Source organism: Aythya ferina (assembly GCF_964211825.1).
Source record: "Aythya ferina genome assembly, chromosome: 2".
Classification (NCBI taxonomy): domain Eukaryota; kingdom Metazoa; phylum Chordata; class Aves; order Anseriformes; family Anatidae; genus Aythya; species Aythya ferina.
The window spans coordinates 37,070,715-37,090,886 of NC_140297.1; the positions used below are offsets into that span (position 1 = coordinate 37,070,715).

At 40.4% G+C, this 20,172-nt stretch overlaps 1 protein-coding gene across 5 annotated transcripts in view; it reads left to right on the forward strand.

Annotated features, from left to right (window-relative positions):
* The first annotated feature begins 340 nt into the window (after positions 1–340).
* Positions 341–20,172, forward strand: part of WIPF3 (WAS/WASL interacting protein family member 3) — a 38,382-nt gene continuing 18,550 nt past the window's right edge. For 2 of the 5 annotated variants that reach the window (XM_084507801.1, XM_084507797.1), the window contains exons 1-2: positions 341–455; positions 14,423–14,586. In XM_084507801.1, coding sequence (XP_084363927.1) covers positions 14,506–14,586 — 81 coding nt within the window. In that variant the 5' untranslated portion in view covers positions 341–455; positions 14,423–14,505. Of the gene's footprint in view, positions 456–1,711; positions 1,828–14,184; positions 14,207–14,422; positions 14,587–15,859; positions 17,732–20,172 lie in introns of those variants that run through there. The other 3 variants (XM_084507798.1, XM_084507799.1, XM_084507800.1) reach the window with 3 other exon arrangements.

A 20,172-nucleotide genomic window follows, 5' to 3' on the forward strand; every position in this document is an offset into this window, starting at 1 on the left:
GAAAATAGAAGCCAAGGTGTTGTTTGTGCGGCAGGGCACCATGCCACAGCAGGATGCTTCAAGGATGGGGACGGGGATGGTGTCCATGGCCACACACCCGTGGCCGAGACCCACGCTGCTACCCTGGTGCCATCCTCAGGCAGCAGCAGCCGGCGCTGCGGGGCCGTTGGCTCCTTTTGCCTACTTTTTTAAAACACTCTTTAATTTTTACTCCCCCGAGGACCGGGACGGGCTGCTTTTTACCCCCTCAAGATTTAAGATTCCCCCCAGAAGCACGCAAACACACCTCCTTCCCCCGCCTCCCGGCCAGCCCCCACCTCCCCCGAGGGGAGGCGGGCGGCCGCCCTACCTGGCGCCCTCTGCCCGGGGAGGAGCGCACCGCGCCGCCCCGGCCCCGACACCACCGACACCGACACCGGCACCGGCACCGGCACCGGCACCGGGTCGCCGAGCAGGTGGGCCCGGAGGGGGGCGAGGGGTGCCCGGTGTCCCCGTCCCGCCTCGCCCGGTGTCAGCGCGGCGGGGAGGCGCCGGCGGCGGGGGCCGGCCCCGGGGCGAGGCGGCCGCCGGGGGGACCGGGGGGCTGCGGCGGGATGAGGTTTTGGGGTCTTGGGGTTTGGGGGTTTGGGGGTCTGTGAAACTTGGAGCTCTCCTGCGGGGCCGGGGAGGGCTGGGGTGCCCCCGCCTGCGGGGTGCGGTTATTGCTGTGGAGGGAGTGGGGCTGCACTAGTGGCAGGGCTGGTGTGGTGCTGCTCTGTTTGTGTTTTTTTTTTTTTTTTTTTTTTTTCCCCCAAAGGGGCTGTTTTTGCACAGCATCGGATGCGAAGAACTTTTTATTTTCTTGTTATCTTTAAAGTTATTCTTTAAAGTAGTTGTGCTGGAATAGGACCGCTGAGGGAAGGAGGGTTGGATAACCATAAGCGCTGCGGTGCGTAGATGCCTGTGTAGCTGTCACGGGAGGGGGTTGCTGGAGAAGCATCCCCAAGAAGCTTTTATTTATTATTTATTAATAATAAATCAGCATGCTTCAAACCATGAGTGAAATCTGGTTGTTCCTGCACCGGTCAGTTTGCAGAAACGCGGGGCGATGGGGTGATGGGAGCAGCACAAACCAGCCGGGACGAGGTGGAGGAAGGAGGGACACAGCCAGGCCAGGTGCCGCTTTGGGAGGGCGGTGTGAAGTGAGGGGTCTCAAAGTATGACTTAGAAGAAGAGACAACAAGGTTTACAATTAGAGGTTGATGGTTTCAACACAGAACTGTCACAGGACAGCCTGGATTTAGGGGCTAAAATTTTGGAGTGCTTCTGCTGCTTCAGACAGTGTGATGTTGCTGAAATTGTGGTAACAGTGGTATTTGTGATCACGTATGCTGCACGATTAGAAATGTTGAACTCCCCCTGACACAGTCAGTGTTTTAAGTTCCGCCTCTATATGCAGCACAAACTCAGGTTTATTTTACGATGTGCGAGCGTTTGTGTAATCATCGTTACAGCCTTCAGTTCATGTCCTTTGCACTGAAAAACAAGCCACAGGGGAGACGACCAAGGAAATGAATACAAGTTAATTCTGTGATGGCAGTTTGCTCTGGGCTGCCTGTTAGGTACGTGTGCATGCAGACGGTTCCCTTCGCTGCGTGGCCCCGTGACCCCAAGCAGTGTCCCGGCTGGAATGTGCGGGCGGCACGGTCACTGCTGCCGCCCACAGCTGGTGAGGGACTTTGCCCAGTGCAAGGTGGAGAGATTCAATCTGCTGTGCCGTCAACTACCAGCTTCCATGTACAAACTAAAGTACAAGAAGCTCAGTGTGGGATCCCTGCAGAGGACTGTGTAAGTGTGTTTTGTTTCAGTGACAGTGTTCTGGATGTTTTGCTTTAGGAGATGATGCCAGAATGTGAGTTAGACTCATAGGCAGAAAAAAATTCTGTGGGAGTTGATTCCTCCTGTAGGAGATCCTGGAAGGGGATGGGGCTTAGCAACAGACATACAGCCCCTCTTGATGTTACGGTGTCGTTGTTACTAAACATTTTTGTCTACAACATCTTGTAAAGATTCAGGCTCCAGTATGCTAAGTGGTATGTAAAACTGCACAAATGTATGGTGCCTGTGCCAGCTTGCAATGTAAGTACAAAACTTGATTTTTAAAAAAAAATCAAGGGTATGCATTGTATGGAGACAGGGTGTAGAAACAGTTTGATCAGCTTTGCATACAGGCTTTGGTCATGTAGGGGCAGGTGCAGAGCTGGATTCATTAAGTGCAATGCGCAGATCATTTGTAGTTTGGTTCTATTCCTGAAGAAGATTCAGATGCGTCTGAGATTCTGATTCTGAGCTGAAAAGAGCAACATATGCTGTATTTATCAAATTATATGGTATAATACAAAGTGACTGCCTTCTTTTTTCTTTTTCTCTCTCCATCTCCAGTGGCTCCTCCAAAAGGAAATATAAATAAACGAAAGTGTAAAGATACTGTAGCGTCTCAGTTTCAGTTGCCACAATACATCAGGAAGGGCCATGCTAGGAATCCCTGTATGATGACTATTAAACTTGAATTTTCAGGAAGTATTTGAAAAATTTTAAACAGTAAATCAAAACATAGTGGTATTTCATCTCACTAATTATACCATAAGAGTCAGCAGTGCTTGCTGAATATCTCATCTTAGCAGCACAGTATATATGCTAATAGATGCTTTTTGTACTTCAAAAAGGTCATTTATTGTTTGATGAGGTCAGTATTTTGGGAAATTAATTGTCATCTGAAAAGAAGACCTTGAACTGAAAACAGTCCCTTAGTCATAACAAATAGAAGAGTATTTGCACATTTTAAGAGATAAATGTTGAAAGCTTCAAAGCTGAATAGCATACGATTTAGTATTTTAAATTAACTATAAAATAAATGATAATGATACTAAAATATCCATCAAATGTTTAGTATTTTAAACACATTCCAGCTGTGAAGTGAACTAGAGCAGTGAAAAGATTGGCATCAAACTTTGTATGTTTTGTTAGTCAGAAATACATGATTTTTCTGTGGAAGTTTTTCTTCTCCTCTGCTCAGCAACTGGGACGAGCTCTGTTTAGTTATCAAAAGTAAGTGAGAAGACTGGTCTAGGTCAGACTGGTCTTGGACTTGCATAGTTGAGTTGTCCTGGATGTATGTGAGCATCAGACACATTATTATGTGGGTATTTTACGACATTCATTTTTAGGTTTAATACATCAGACCACCGATGAAAAGCTGAAGCAGATGACTGCTCTGGGAAAATGATAATGGGCTCTGTTGTGCCACAATACAGATTGCTGGCTTCTACAGAGTATATGTAAAATTAATATCTAAATATATCTAAGTAAAATGTAATATCCAATAAATCCTTCAGGCTAAAAGTCTTCAGTACACACCTAACACTGAGCTACCAGTGACCGCTATGCAGCTTTGAGGTAAAGTTTCTGGAACACCTTTACAGTTTGAGATTTTCCGCAATTTTTCTGTCCTCTCCCATGAAATAGTTACTCTTTTTGAAAGACTGAAGCTTTCTGAAAATGGGCTGATGGTAGCAAACCCTTACTGGCACTTCAGATTTGCTTACTAATCTCTGGTCACTCTGCATCAAGGTGATCCAGAGGCTTTGTAGGCAGGATGACCAATGGTGTGAATTGTGCTGTTTGCAAACTGAAAAGATGTCCTTAGGGCTTCAAAATCTGAGAGAGAAATAGTGTATCTTTAGACCAAATTGTGTGCTTTTGAATGTGCCTACCTGAAGTTGACTTCTGAGAATCTTCAAGTGGCTTCATTCAGTATTACATACGACACCTTTGGATCGCTCTGAAAGTATGTGAAACAACTAAAGAATTTTCATAAGGTGTGAAAAGCATGCTTTCGTGCCTTGGTAATTCAGACAACAGCTGAGATGGATTTCCTCTGGACTACCAGAAATAACTCTCTCTCGGATAAGGTCACAGAAGAGAAGCCTGATTCTTTGTTGGGTTGACCCCGTGTCGTCACTGCCTGCTGATAAGAGCAGGTCCCCTGTTTGACCAGCGTGGTATCGTCCTGTAGCCCGGCTGGGCAGACAAGAGCACCAAAACAGCTATGCTATAGCTACACTACAAGTGATAACACAAAGTGAAAAACAGAGGAAAACTGGACTGAAGGTTCCAAGATAAAATTCACTGGGGTTATAAGAACAGAATGTTCAGCATGAAAGCATTTGCTCAGTTTTGATACTGCTCTTACAAATGCCTGTGAAAACTAGTTAGTCTATCATGCACTCTCTTCATTATAAATAACAAAAAATAAATAAAAAAAAAGAAGAAGAAGGAGAGCAGAGTATGGCATCTGCTTACAATGGAGGTCTTGGGTCCTCCTTTTGATCCTCCTTTTTATCCTCGTGTTTGAAGTTATTATGTTATTGCTTTCCTAGCTGGCATCGCTTTGTGCAGTGAAAATTGTAACAGAGCAGCGCTGCTGACTGCGTGTACAATACCCCTGGCAGATCGGGGGCTTTTGTCCAAGTCAGTCACGCTTTTGTCGTGTGCTAAAGAAGAAATTTGAAAAGCGTTGTATCTGTCCAAAATCTATAGATCTGCTGTATTAGTTGAATAGATGTAAAGAAAATCAAAAGGAGCAGAGAAGGCAAGCAAGGCTTGCATACCAGGCAAACAGCACATTTTTTTAGCAGCTTGTTTTCAGAAGGAATGTTTGCTCCTCTTGGCGATGGATGAATCACTGCAAAAGTATCTGCCAAATTCTGTCTAGGATTTGGTCAGAAATATTCTTCGATTGATCAGTTGTGCAAGCCCAAATAGCTTAGCACACGTTAGGGATGTTACTTGCTTGTACTACGTCAGCTTGCTAATTGCTTAAGTTTTCAGAATTAAACCTAAGAAACTGGGAACGGTTCTACTGAAAACAATGGAAAATTTAGCATGAGAAATAATGAGAGATGGATTGGTCCCTAAATTAGTAAATTGTCAGAGGGGGTGGAGACTGTCGTGTACTGTGTGAGTGACAGGAGTGGGGCCCAACAGGGCATTTAAGCAGAATGAAAGTCTTTTTTAGCCTTGAAATGACTAAGAAGCAAGGAAATTATGCAAAAGCAGATTGTGGAAAGTGTTCTTGGATCAAGTGATCATGAGTCTACATTGACTTAGCAGTAGGATAAATAGTGCAGTGCTATGCAAGGGTACCTGAGCTAGCTTAGCACAGCAGCAGAATGTGTATGCTGTAGTTGCTTTGCTGCTTTCCTCTGCCCAGACTGGATTTTACCTGTTCTTTTCATTTTGTTTTGTTTGGTTTGGTTTGGTTTGGTTTGTTTGTTTTTGTATTTTTTGTTTGTTTTGCTTTTGTTGTTGTTGTTGTTTTGTTTTGTTTTGTTTTCCCAATATTCAGTCTTGTACAAGACCATCAGGTGAGGCTTTGTACACTGGCATTATAACTTATCTACTTTAGTCAGGATATAGCTCCTGACTGGAAATCACATTTCCTTTTCACAGCTAGGTCAGCCTAATCCTGCATTTCTTCCATTTCTCTCAGTATTGGCAACCTGTGCTGAAGCTCTGGTATCACCATGCAGTTATCTACTTGTGCACCATGTGCAGGGTTTCTTTTGACAGCTCAACCTTTGAAGTGAACAGTCTCAGTTTGTCTTGCAGGCATCAGCAGCAGGTGACAGGTGAGGTGAACGGTGAAAGGAGCAAAGGACAAAAGGGAGTGGGAACAGAGAGACCAGTAAACCACTAGAAAAGGAGAGAGATTAACACAGAAAAAAAGAAAAGTACCAAATCCAAACTGGTAGAAGTGAACGCTGAGTCCAAAACCACCATAAAACTTGGTTCCAGAGTCAGTTTAAATGAGTCCTCCTCTTTCCCCTGCTTGGTCTGATGGGAGGAGATACTGGCTACAATGGAAATAGTCTTGGGAGCTCATTGTGGCATCAAGCTATTGCTATATTAACTAATCTAGTTGTTCAGAGAAGGAAAAATGTGGGAAACCGCTTTGCTTCTTTGTGTCTATGATGATGTCACTTCAAACAATCTTCTACTGTCATTTAATCCCTTTGAATTACTTTCCTTCTTCAGCAGGCAACAAAGGAAGTTGGCTATTTTTGGATGTCTGGTGTTGGTTGCTTATTCCGTGTGTATGTGTAGATATCCATCACATTGTCCACTCTGAGTATGGTGACTTGCACAAAGAATTACAGCTCAAGTCCTTTAATAAATTGAAGGTCTGAATCTCCAATTTAATAAAACTCAGATCGCTTCCTCTGAGAACTTTGTTTTCCTGTGAATTCAGAACCGGGTCAGCAGATCAAAGCACCTTTTGTCTTCGACTTTTTAGGGAATTACCAGTTACAAATGACTTTGCAATCTGTTATTCTTTGTATAAAGTGAAACCATTGTCCTGAGTAAATGGATGTAAATGGAGCTAGATATTTTGTCTATTGACTTAAATGATAATTTTCTGTACAAGAAAGAATATTTACATTTGTGTGCACATAGTAAGTTTTATACATTTATTGCCTATGACACTTAGGAGCAGTAAAAACACTTTGTATTTTATTTATTTCAGAACACTGAATTACTTAAAGTACTAAAAATGCAACATTATGGTAATGTAGCTAGGCTCCCTTAGTAACCTAGGGGTTTATATACCTTTTAACTGCAAGTATACAACCCTTACCCTGCTGTAAAGAACATCTAAGGTAAAATCATCAATTATGACATTGAAATGAAGCAGGAGTTTCAACAGGATTGACAGATAAGAGCAGGAAAGTAAGATTGTGTAAGCACATTCAGAATTTGCAGTTTAGCTTGTCAGGACATTAGTGCAAGCATTTTTACCACTGGAAATACATTTGGAAGGGGAATGAGGTAATCACAGCTTCACTGAAAACCTGGAGCAAAACTTGCAGTTCTCTCTTTGAGGTGCTGATTTCCCTGGAAACTTATTCCCACAGGTGGTGAGACCATCGCATTTTCCATCCCTTATGAAAGACAATTACCCAATTACCCTTCCAGCACGCGGCGACCACCACCCCGTCCTGAGGCACAATATTGATACTGTCTTGTAGGGAAGGATGACTCACGTTGCAGTGCCAGACTCATTTTCCTTGCTTTGTGAGTACTAGAAATTGTAGAGATTGGCCTGATATGTCATCCATGGTGTTTTCTGTGAACTCATATTTGCGAGATGGAAAGTTGAGAAGGTTTAAAGGATCTTTAATGGATCTTTAATGAAGCATCATGTGGTTGAAAGTGAAAATTTTAGAAAGATTTGAGACATGGCTTTCATGAGTCTTGGAGTCTTCTAGCACCCAATTTTGCAAATTCTTTTCACTTGATTGGCATTTAAAAACAGACGTCTGTTGAGCTGAGTAACAGATATGAAAAAGCAAGATTACGAATACTGCCTTTTAATGCTAGCAACTTAATTGGAAGGAAAAGCTTTCTTCTTGTAGGAGAATTGATTAACAGCTGTAGGAATTTCTTTGGTGGAAATCATTCTATGTACAGGTATACTTTTAAAATCTCTCAGTAGCATATGAATGACTATAATGTAAATAAATATATGTTATTATTAAAAACTACATGAAAACGTACTACTTGGTTCTTTGCAGAGACTGCAAACTTTAAAGTGTAACTTGGAACATGAGATTGCCTCTACTGAAAGAGCTCAAGTGTTGTCCACACTGAAACACTTGAAGAGTATAAAAGCAAATGGTCGTCTTCAGACTGTGGCAGTGACCTTGAACGTCAGCTGAGCTACACTTTCTTTATTTAGCTTAGGCCAATGATTAACTTTGCTAATGACTGTATATCAAATTCACCATTGTTTATGTATATGGCTGTGAAGTTGGCCCTGTCTCTCTTTGTGTGGATGATACAGTATATTTAAAGGAAACCCTTTGTAAAATTGTTTCCTTTGCAAAGATGCATCTTTGTAAACATCCTAATTGCTTCCAATCTACCTCAGTTGTCTTTGGATTCTTTAGCTTGAGGTTAGCAATACTGTAGGCATAATATATTTCTTCTTATGTGTAGTTCTGTTCCCTTAGTCCTGATTTAAGAGAGGATGACAATTTTCTTATTCTGCAGCGTTCCAGCAATTATTCCTCTATGGTAGATCCCTGCAGAGCACAGGAAGCTCCACCCTGAAATAGTCATGTATAGGGAATATGAAGTCATCTGCACAGCTTTGCCTCTGAAGGAAGGTTTGTCAAGACACAGCACTTTAATTTGTAGCCTCAGCACCATGGGGAACCCAGCAGAGATATCTGCCCACGGCACACATGGAAGCAAGGCGTCTTCAAGTTCCTGTAATCGGCACTAGGTCAGCCTTGGCTGGTTAGCTGTAGTGTTATCAGGCTCCTGACAGAACAAGAGCTGCACTGCATTGTGGGCTTTTTTTTACAGGCAGAAATGGGATGCAGCCCTCAGCTGGATCAAGCCTGGTGGAAATATTCCAAGCTGAGGAGAATTTACATTACTTGGCTTAAATGCAGAATACTGTTAACGTGCTGTGAGACAATTGCACAAACCCTGTGTAGGCAAATGCTTCCTAAGAATGTTTCATTGGATATTAAATGGAGGAAGAGTCCCCGTGGTTTGTACATTTCAATGGAAATGGAAAAGCCAGATTCTCCTTTCAGTTGCGCTGATGTAAATGGGGGCTGAGAGCAGAAATTTCTCATAAATTGTGTACAATCCAAGGTACAGGCTGTTAGGAAATGGTGAAAGACTTTAGTTTTATTAGTCAGTTCTGGGAGTTTACCTGTGAATGTCTTAAAATATATATAGTAAGATGGGTTGTGTATGAAACTTTATATTGCTGGTGAGCTACACAAGAAGGTAGTAAGAGTTTCATGCTTTCCCACTGCTCTTGAGTCTCTCAAATACAGCAGAGGCCATCAAGTATTTTGTGAACAGCATTGTTTTTGCAGAGGATAGAGACTGCAAGGATACTCAGAGGCTCTTCGATTCTTTTTTGTTTTGTTCTCTAAACACATTAAATCATTCCCACAGTAGAAGGAAGTGTAGTATATGATGCTTAAAAATTACATGTTTTGATTTCTGTGATAGTTAAAAACTAAAATGGTTCATTCCAAACAGGCTCTTTTTCTGCATCATTTCCAGTTGCGTGGTAGTGACAGCAGAAAAAAATAATCTGTCTGTCTAACACACATATACTCTGCTCCCTGTCTTCTCTTTTCTGCCTCTATGTATGTTACACTGGCATTAAAACATTTGTGGTGTGCTTGTACCAGTGATTTCAGCTGTTCTTCAGTGATGGTTGACAGGAACAAGTGTGGGCACAATTAATCTCATTGTCTGCTTTTCAGATCCCGAGAGTTGAACAGCTGCTTATTAATGCTGCTTGTGTAACTTTGCAATTTTCTAGATTTCTGTTGAAATATAAGGACTGTTAAAATAAAAGGTAGAATTCAGAACAGCATGATTAATGGAGATGTATATGATTATATAAAAGCTGACTAAAAGTTAATTTGTGGTCCACTTTTATTCTTCAGTTTTTGATCTACAAGGTAAGGCCAATATTTTAGAGAAGTTTTCCTGCACAGCTGTGAAATATTCACCCCAGCCTTCTTATGAAGCAAAAATTTGTACATTTCCCTAAAGCTGAATTACCAACGATCTCAAATCCAGTAATAGTGAATCCACCGCTTCCCTGGGCAACCCATTCCAATGTCTCCTCATTTCCAACCTGAACCTATGGAAAGCTTTTGGATCAGGGCTTGTGTATGCCTGGCAGCTGGGCAGGGTGAGACCAGATCTATATAAAAGCATAGGCAGCTATGCTGAGTTGTCTGCAGGTGAATCTAACAGGACTGAGAGAGCAGTTACTGAAGGGAAAAGATCTGCAATCTGCCATTTCAAAATGAAAGGCTGGATGAAGATTTTGGGACTTCAAAACTTTGGTGCTTGAGCTGTGAGTTGAGGACTGTGCTTCTGTTCTTAAACCCAGCTGCTACTCAAGCAAGCACTGTGAGTAGAAGCAGGGAATGGTCTGTGACACCTGAAATTACCAGCTTTAGTGCTAACATTACCAAGAGGACAAAAAAGAACAAGTGTTTATAGATCAGAGAAGAGTAATACTGTTCAATGACTGATGGGATGACTTGTGAGAAGTAAAGCAGCTTAAAAACATAACTAGTCCCAGCAAATGATTCTAATATTTCACAAAACTATATTGAGGGGCAGGAGAAATGATTTTGTGTGGTACAAGGTAGAGTCATCTGCAGTGGAGTGCAAATGGGATCAAATTAAGAGAAGGAGAAATTAGGCTGAGTGTCAGGCAATCGGAACTATGAGAGTTATTTGACTGTGAAAGAGCTCCCCAAGGGAAATAATACAAGCCACATTATTTGGGACACCTAAAATTAGACTTCAGAAAGCACTAAAATAATCTACAACCCTGCTTTGGTAGGGAGGTGGACTAGAAAGGCATATTTGGGGATTTTCCTTTTTTTTTTTTTCAATAAATTTTGCAATTTGGGGGTCTGATCCTCTTCAGCAAAGTGGAAGTCAAGGAAAGATTTACATTACTTTTGGCAGGAGAAAACTGAGGCTCATCACTCACAGCTTCTCCCCTCCACCTATTGCCAACATTCTAAACTCAAAACCTTTATCTTTTTATTTCTGTCCCTCAGGGATGGATCACACCCCACCCTTCTGATTATAAATAAATATATTTAAAGTTGGCTTTCCCAACACTTGCAATTTGAGTAGCAATGTGGTAATAAGGAGGGGGATTTGTTCATCCAGAATGTTTACCTTAATCTGATTATTTTTATTTTATTTTTTATTTTATTTTTTATTTTTTTTGACAGGGAAAACAGGGTTTTACAAATGCAAACTAATGCTATTGAAACAGAGACACAAATAGAAGCAGCATGGAGTTAAGAGGAGAAAGGACACATGTGCCGTAAGGACACTTAGCAGCATTTCCCTCTTGTTGGACTCAACAGACTGTAGAACTGATCGTGCTACACTGTTATTTTTTAATTTTTAATTCAGAATTTACTTAGCTCATAATATGCAAATCTGTAACCCAGGCATGTTCTGAAGCTATTGTCTGAGGTTGCCAACCATATTTTAACTAGCAACTTGATGGGGAGGGGAAGAGGCAAATGAAATACAGCCTTTAACCAGGGAATAAGGGCCTCCAAATGTGTTTTGATGCATGGAAAGTGTTGCAGTCTCCTACATAATTTCCTTCAAAGACAAATTGCATGTAAGTGAGATAGGCATGGGAATGCAGAAGAGGTTCAATTATACAACAGGCCTACGTGTTAAGATCATGAGGTTGTGGCTGAACTTCAAGAGCCTGGGGTTTTTGATGTAAATTTGTTCTGAGATGCCTCCCTTTATCTACCTGTGGTCTTTTCTTTACTATCACCACCTGCTTGTGTGAATGACAGCACTCCTTCCAAGTCCTGCTTGAACAAATAGCAATGTTTTTTCATTGTGCAGGTATTAGATGTGTTCACCTTCACAGTGTAACAGTACGGTGCAAAAAGAGTGTGAGTTTGTGTGCACACGAGGGCAGGGTATCATGACTGAATTTGTGATAAGAGGCAAAGGAAAGCACAGATGCAGAATTTTCTGAAAGAAGGGACAGCTCATTTGGAGAGCATCTGGAACAGCGTGGGAGGAAAGCTATAGGGCATCTCCAATATTTTATTCAAGGGTCACAGGTTATAGCCCCCCAGAATGCGTTCTTCTCCTATATCACTGGAAAAGAGGACTCAGGATAGGTGAATGGGGTATGTGGTGACTAGTAACACCTCCTGCGCGCTGAATTTTGGGTTGTAGACGGCTGTACAGATTGGGGCTGGTACTGGGGCTGGTGAGACAGGCAGCCAGAAAACTCATCTGATTGCGTTTCACATTCTGACTTCTAAATACCAAGATCTGATTCCCATTTCCTTTCTCCCACTGCTGCTCGCCTCCAGTGTGCTTTGCCTCCTGCTGCCTTGCACATGGTCTGCCACAGGAGCGTGGGCTGTATTTTTTTTTCTCATTTGACTAAGAGCATATTTCCCAATCTAAATCCTTAACGAAGACTAAAGGCCTGTATTGCAGGGTGGAAAGATAATAACCCGCAACATATTATTAGCAGGGAAGACTCATTCTCCTTATGTCCATGTTTTTGAATGACTTAATTGAAGAAAAGAGGTATCTTTTGATAATAGCTTTTTGCACAGGACAACAATGAGGGCGGAATAGTGGATGCCAGTGATGCTGACTTTCTTGGAAAACTTCATTAAGGCATTATTAAAGTGACTGTAACCACCTGTCTTACAGATCCGGAGTGCTTTGATATACTTACTAGTCCTTTGCATAGCATCCTCTGAGGGTGAAAGCAACTGTTGCAGATGCTCTGCATGCTTAATTTGTAATTGATCTCCCGTAAATGGTTTTATAAGATCTTGAATCTTGTAAAAATGCAAAGCTGTACTTGCCTGTTAACATCATTGTGTCTCCCAATCTCGAGCTCTCTCATCTCAAGAAGGGCAGCTGGAATTGCCAAGGAGGACCACAGGAATGACATGGGGTTGGGAAAACACTGCCTACCAATCCAGGTTTTTAAAAATAGGGCATTTGGCATAGAGAAGAGATGACTCAAGGGGGAGGCATAAGCCTTTAAATATGTGACAGTCTGCACAGAGAGGAGACAACCTGTTCTATGTCCTATTCTTTTCTTTGTCCAGAGGGAGTAAGAGATTCGTGTTCAGCTAACAGAAGGCTTTTCCAACAGTTGGGATGCTTGGAGTAGGTGGTCTCGATCATGCTATCTCCTTCGCAGTGGGATATGGAGAAGAGGTTGGACAAGCACAGTCAGTAATGCCCCAGGTGCAGCTGACAGATACCTTTCTGAAGCCCGTTCCGCCATATTTTATGGGATTTGGCTGTGGCTGTTCAGATCCTGGCCACATGCATCCTTGTTTACACTTTTCCATCCCTGTTCCTTGAGCCTGACTGATGTTCTACAGCTTACACAACTGCTAGCTAATGCATTTCCATCAAAGTCCAACCTGACTGCCTGTTTCATTTCCTCAGCTCACACTAGCATTGTAAATTTTCCTTTGGCTTGCTGCTGGAAGGAGTCCCCTTCCCCTGCTGGAGTATGGGGTGCTGCTCCCTGGCTCTCACCTGGAGGAAACCGAACCAGTGAGGTTGTTCATTAAGCTCTCAGGTCTTGCAAAGACGTTGTGGAATATTCCATGCCCTTCTTACTGAAGGAAAAATAAATAAATAAATAAGCATGTGTTAGTATCTCATCAATTCTTCAGGTACCATTTAAAAGTATTACAAATAGTACTTATTTTCTTCTAGTAATCATGTAACTTTCAGTGTTGTGTGGACAGTAGGAGTCTTGAATGATGTCTTTGCTATGTGATAGCTTGAATAAGTCTTTCAGGCATATTTAAGTATGTCCAGGTACTTAAAGCCTCTGTAATCATCTTAACTCTAAAAATAATGCTAAAACAGAATAAAATTGAATCTTTCCTGAAACAGTGCCATCCAGTTAGTCACCTAGAAGCCAGTCAGGTTAATAGGTTGTAGGAAGAAATGTTTGGCTCAACATCCGTGATGTTGCTTAAATACAGTTCATGAGAGCCTTGTGTCAAAAGTGAAATGTGGTCAACCAAAATCTTAGTCCTTAACCCAAACTCTGCAACTTGTTAATGATTTATCTATCAGTACTGTTTTAGGTACATTAGCATGAGCTTTGCATATTGATAACCACAGCCCCTATTTGTAAATTAGCACCTTCACCATTCTGTTGGAAGATGTTTGTCCTTTTACTCAGTGTTTCTAAAAAAATTGTTAAAAAATAACATTTTAAAATGTCAGGAAACGCCATACATTTGACTTTAGTACTTGAGCTGTCTGATCCTTACATGGTGCTAATTAGTAATAGAACTATATTTAATGAAACTGTATAATTATTTCTTTATGTGTTATTAGTCATGTCTTTTTTTTTTTTTTTCCATTGTAAGGGTCACTGGACTTGCTTCAAAGTTCCTTGCTGTGTGTTTCGAGCAGCAAAACCCTGGTTTAAAGTCAACAGAGCTTTTGTCCCAGCAGGAGTATCTACGTTTGGTTGACTCTGATTTGTTCTCTGCAGAATTGCATTTCAGGGCTATGGGCGAGATTAGGAGAAGGCACAGTAATTAAAGCTGGACAGGTTGGCATCTATGCATTTGGTATTCGTGGCACTTGTCCAAATATGGGAGCTTGCTCTTTGGATGAGTGTTGTCATCAGATAACTATAATGAGGCTGTTCATACTGTAGTTTTGGAAGCGGTGCAGTGCAAAAGTCTTCAGTCTGCTGAGAGCTAGAAATTTGGCTGATCTTCAGCGTACAGTGCATAAACACGTTCTTCTTTTTTTTTTTTTCCAGTTTTCTTTCTCCTCCCTTCCTTCCCCTCAAGGACATAGACTTTGGCTATATTTTTCATAACTGTGAAGCTAGAAATCTAACGGATGCCTGTGCCGCCGCCGCCACCGCCGCCTCCTCCACCGCCTCCACCGCCTTCTGGAGGGCCCCCTCCACCACCACCTCTGGTAAGATCGACTTTTTATTTCTATTAGCAAGAACTTAGGTATGGTAGCCAGCTCAGAGCTGCCAGAATTTTGCCGTGCATGTTCATAGCAAATATCTGGGGTGGGTGCCTGTTTTGCCAGCTTTTGTTCTTCCGTGCATTGCAGTAGTGGTCTCCAAAGTGGGATGCAGGAAAAAATATTAGAACTTCAGAGGTGCATGTGTGTAGTTTATAAATAAATAAACAAACGTCTGTTGGGGGTGCACACTCAAAAATGTTTTACTGATAGGGCTGTGTGATCATGAAAAGTTTGAAGACCCCTGTGTTAAAGTGCATGTGGTGAGAATTTAGCATTTCTAAATACTTCTCCAGTCACAGGAAACTCATTTTTGTCTTGGTGACTTGCAGGTGGTAAGTCTTAATTTCTTCATCTTCTTTCATAAGCTTCTGTTAAGACTCACAGTGTTCAGCTGTAGGTGTTTCTCTCTCTAGCACATGCCACCTTCCTGGGGATACAGCACAATATGCTTTTATACGTGTGCAGGAACAATTACTGCTTGTAACAGATCATTACTCTGTAAGCCATGAAGTAGAACATGCACCCTGCCAGCATGTTTGCAGTAAGGGGAGGATGTTCTGCGTGGTATTACATTTTCATACCTTCACAATTATTGTACCTATGATAAAACAAGTTTAAGTTGTTCCTTGTATACTGTAACCAGTTATTCATACTCTGGTTCTGCACTGAAATTCCTAGACCATTTCTGAAATAGTGAAACCTGGCATGTTTATGTTCAAGACATAAAATCTCTCCTTAATTTTCATTATTTTTCTGTCACTGCTGTAATTATTTCCAGGGTTTGTTAGTCCCTGTAGCAAACAGCATTTCTTCGTGCTTTGAATATACTTCAAAATGTTTTTGTTCTGGTTTTGTTTTTTGGGGGGGAGGGAACAGGGGGGTTGTTGATTTTTTTTTTTTCAGAACTTTATTTCTGCCTTTCATTCTCTGGTATCTCTACTGTTTTGTTCCCATGAAGGTCTGTTGATTTAGTTTAATAACTAGTTTTTATGTTATCTTCATCCAGGAGGAGGGTTTTTTTTGCATGTTTCTCTTTGCTGCTTTGCAGGCTGAACAATTTTGTAAAACTCTCCAGGAATTGTGGAGATGAAGAGGAGGAGGACTGAGACAGTAAATTAAATCAGCAGTGCTTGATTCCTATTGTCATTCTGTTTTAATTTTGGGCACCATCAGCAGTGTTTTCAGTTAGCAGCTCTTCAGAGTTGATACACAACCTATAGTTAGATACTGAAATAAGTGGGCTGATTTTTGTGAGCAACTTAATGCCCACAAATGCAATCAAAGTCAACAAAGCTGCAAGTGTTCTTATCCTAATAAATTTAGCTCAGTAAATATCTAGAGATGTTTTTAGATTCTTCTAACATATTCCAAATTGCAAATGACTTGGGAAAGCTGAGAGGACTCCTAAGAACCAGTATAAACAAGTTCAGGGTTTTTTTGTTCCCTTTCTTTCCTGATGACCAAAACCACTACTATGAAAGAGTTTTGATATAAGAAGGCTTATACTGTGTTTCCATACTTTATTTAGATCATTCTTTTACTAAAATGATCTTCTGTGGGTAAGATGTACAGAATTTACAGTCAGTTTCATCTCAGTGATTGACACAAACCAAATGCATTTATAATTAATTTCTGATATTAAAGCCTTCCTTTTGATGAAAGTGTTGACACTGAAAAGAGCACATGAGCCACCATTAAGAATTAGTATAATTGTGTGACAGAACACTGTTTTTCTCTTACAGTGAAAGGATTTTTCCCAGTCAAAATCAGAGGGGGACAACTTTGCGAGGATCCGTAGTCTGAGTTCAGCAAAAGCACAGTCTAAGAAAGAGTCAAATCTCTAGCTGGTGTTAAGTTGCAGATTCCCCTTCTAATTGGGGAATCCATGAAAATTTGCTACGGGCCCTATTTTCTTTTACTAGGAAGCTGCTTCCTAGAACTTGGCATCTGCCTTTTACAGCTGCTAAAGTGCCCAGCTGTTGATACAGCTGCTAAATCCAGAATTGGAGGAAAAGAGGAATAAAAATTCTCATAGGCACATAGCTTTAAGCAAACCTTCAAAACAAACAAGTTTTACTTGGGCAACACCTGGAAACATTCCAAAGTAAACAGCACTGTGATTTTTATTCTTTTATATTGACATAATTAAACCCGAGTAATACTTAAATGTTGGCAAATAAAAGTTAGGGTTTAACCACTGTATTGATCCACAAGTTTTACTTGCTTGTTTTATGTTAAAGGAGAAATGTCCGGGTGTAGGCTGAGGCTTTAGAATCCTGTCATTTGCTTGGTACCATTGCATGGGTACTACACACTTGTCTTGCTTTCCTAATTGTATGGATAATAGCTGTACTTTCCTCTTGCTTTCACTATTAAGAGATTTTTAGCAGAAATAATCACTATATTACATTCTTCTTTCTGCACGTTTTCTTAGTGAATATAATGAGCCATGGTCCCAAATGATTTTGCAGCCCTTCACTGAAAACCTAAGTACTGTTGGCACTTGACTTTTTTATACTATTAACTCCCTTTTAAGGCAGAAGAAAAGATAGGTTCTTCCCTACAATTTTCAAAGCTTTGAATTTGCAGATACTCTGAAGTATTTGTACTGAATTCTCACTTACAGAAGCTGTTGCAAGGCAATACTAAAATGATTTGAAGATGGTATTTAAGTCATGCTAGGAGCCACCTGTGCCCAACAGCTGAAAGCTACTGGCTGTCAGGGCATACTTAAATGAAAACCAAGGGGATTTTTTTTCAATGCTATAGTATCTGCAATAGCAGATGTAGGTGGCTGAGTCAAAATGTCAATACAGTTAATTTGATTAATTAAGCATGTCTTCAAATGCTTAATGTCTTCTGGGGGTCATAGATAAAGATGAGAGTTATGAATAGGCAGAATAAAGCTGCCCCAATGTATTTTCTGGCCCTGACTTGCAGAAGTCTGAACTTTTTCGCTCTCCCTTTTTCCTTCGTCTATTTCTCTTTTTTTTCCTTCTGTCTTTTAGTTGTATGGAGCATTCTGGTTCATTTAGGTTGTTAAATTTCCAAAAGTACTGAGGCTGATTAAAAAAAAAAAAAATCTCAGGTAAGGCTCCCATGAGAGGATCTAGAGCAAATTTTGCTTTGATAAACCGTGTTCACTTTTTATGTGCAGTGCTGTGTTGCCTTTGTCTGTACATATAAATTCCTGAAGATATGTTCAGTCATCACTTATTAAAATGTTAATATTGAAGGAAGTGTGTAGCAGGCTTGCTGGGTTGAGTGCTATTCAGAGAAGATGTTTGTTTAATGATTCATATGCTTGTGGAGTTTAAGAAAATACTTCTGTTCTCTTTAGAATTGTTGTTATCAAAACCTTAGCTTAGAACTTAACCCCAAAAAACACAATGGATCAAATGATTAAACCCAGTAAAGTAGCACCAGTAGTTTATTTGCCCTAATGGCCTCCTAAAAACTAGGAGTGCAGAAGAAGAAAGGAATATGCTTACCTCAGGGATTAAAACATGAAAGCTGAAAAAATGCTGAACATTAACCTGGCATGTAGATTAATCTCAGTGATTACTGCATTCTCATTTAGTTGTTGTTTTGTGTTTTTTTTTTTTTTTTTTTTTTAATAGAACTTCTGTTGTAGATGAACATCTGTCAGTTTACCAAGTTTGTTATTCTGACCATACTTTCTATTCTTGTAATAAAATTTCAGAAGAACAATTCTATATGGTATAATGTCGATAAATGCATTATTTACACTATTCATCCTAGAGGTAGGATTCCAGTGTTAAGGAGAATATCAGCTTATGGTATTCCTTGTGGGGATGCTTTTTTTTCCTCTTTTATGCAATTGTCAAAGTGCAAACCTTGTTGAGCTGTTTACTCCAACCTTTCCAAGAAATTCGGAGAACCACAGTGCTTGTTTGAAATTGTGTAGGAGTTGGTTTTGCTCCTGTAACATTTAGTACTACTGTTCTTTGGAAAGAGAAAAACAATGTATGTATGTAAAACAGCTTGGTTGATGACTTATAGAGTTCTGATCTGGGCCTACTAAATATAATATAACGAGAAAGAGAATGTGCATGTATATGTATCGGTATGCATAAATGTATGTGCATGCTTGCTAATTATTGATTGTAAAAATCAAGGTCACTTCCCATGAAAATAAAGTTTTCATTCAAACTCCTAGATGTGCAAACAGAACTCTGAGAGCTTAGCAGAGTCATGCATAGTGCCATTTCGAAAATATTTATCAACATGTTTATTAAAATTTTATGCAAGCCATGAGTAAGACAATACTTGCTACTTTGTCATGAAGTCCCTAGTTCAAGAGATATTAAATCATGATGTTTATTGCTACTAGGTGAAAACAGCAGAGCTAGAGGGAGCCCAGGTTTGGTAATCTTGCTGATGACTGGCATCACACAGACTGTGCCATGGGTTGCACAAGGTATAGCTGAAATTTTTGATGGTGCTTTGTTCCAGCCAAAATAAAGGAAACTGATTTATAATGTTTTAATTATGTATCACATCACACACCAGTCTCTTTTCATAAAGAAGCGAGGGGCAATTATATAGGGGAAAAAAAAAAAAAAAAAAGGTGTTTTTGTGTGATTTATTTGACTTCATTTTCAGGTAGTGGAAAATGTAGGATTGCATAAGTTATGGCATCTCTAAGTGTTGCCACTGTAGCCTTCTGCACTTGTAAACAAGTACAGAAAGGATAAGTAGGGACTATGAAAGGTGGAGAAAACATAAAGAAAACAGAAGTTCTAGGTTGGCATTGCTCCTTGTATTTCATCTGGAAAGGTACAGGGGCATGTACTGTGTATATTCATGTGTACTGATTTTCTTGAATGCTTTGCTTGAGATCTTTTCAGGCACTACTTCTAATGTATTTAAGCAGTGAGTTTTGTTTTGTAGGTTTGTTTTTTTTCTCATAATGCCATATGTCATACATGTCTTCATGGAATGGAAAGCATTTACATTTATTTCTCTTCCTTTGCCTGTCCGTTTCTCACCTGTACGATTTGCGCATCACTTTACTGCATTTGAAGGTTAAAACTATGGAAATTGTCACAGAGGTAGCATAAATACCTGTAAATGATCAAGCCCAGGTACTAGAAGCTGTGGAGAGCTAATGGGTTAATCTACCATCCTTCTCACAAGGTATTATAGCCCTGAAAAATCACTAGTCCATCTGTGTTGTGTGCAAAGGCTATATACTAAATTCCATCTGTCGATTAATATTAGACTTGTAGCCTTTTAATTAAAATAGAACCCAGACTTATAGCAATACTTGTGTTGGACCTCTTTACATCATTGGAATGTGACATTGCAAGAAATTTTTAGTTTCTCAATATGTTCCCATCTTGGGCCAACCATAATTTTGCTTTGATGCTAAAAGGCATTTCTGAGCTATCAGTACCATCTACACAGGTAATTGGGTAGGATAAATGGCATAGCATTCTTAGAGCAGAATAAGATTAAATGGTGATTTCTGTGGCTTGGCACATGTTGCTGAATATTTTGTTATTG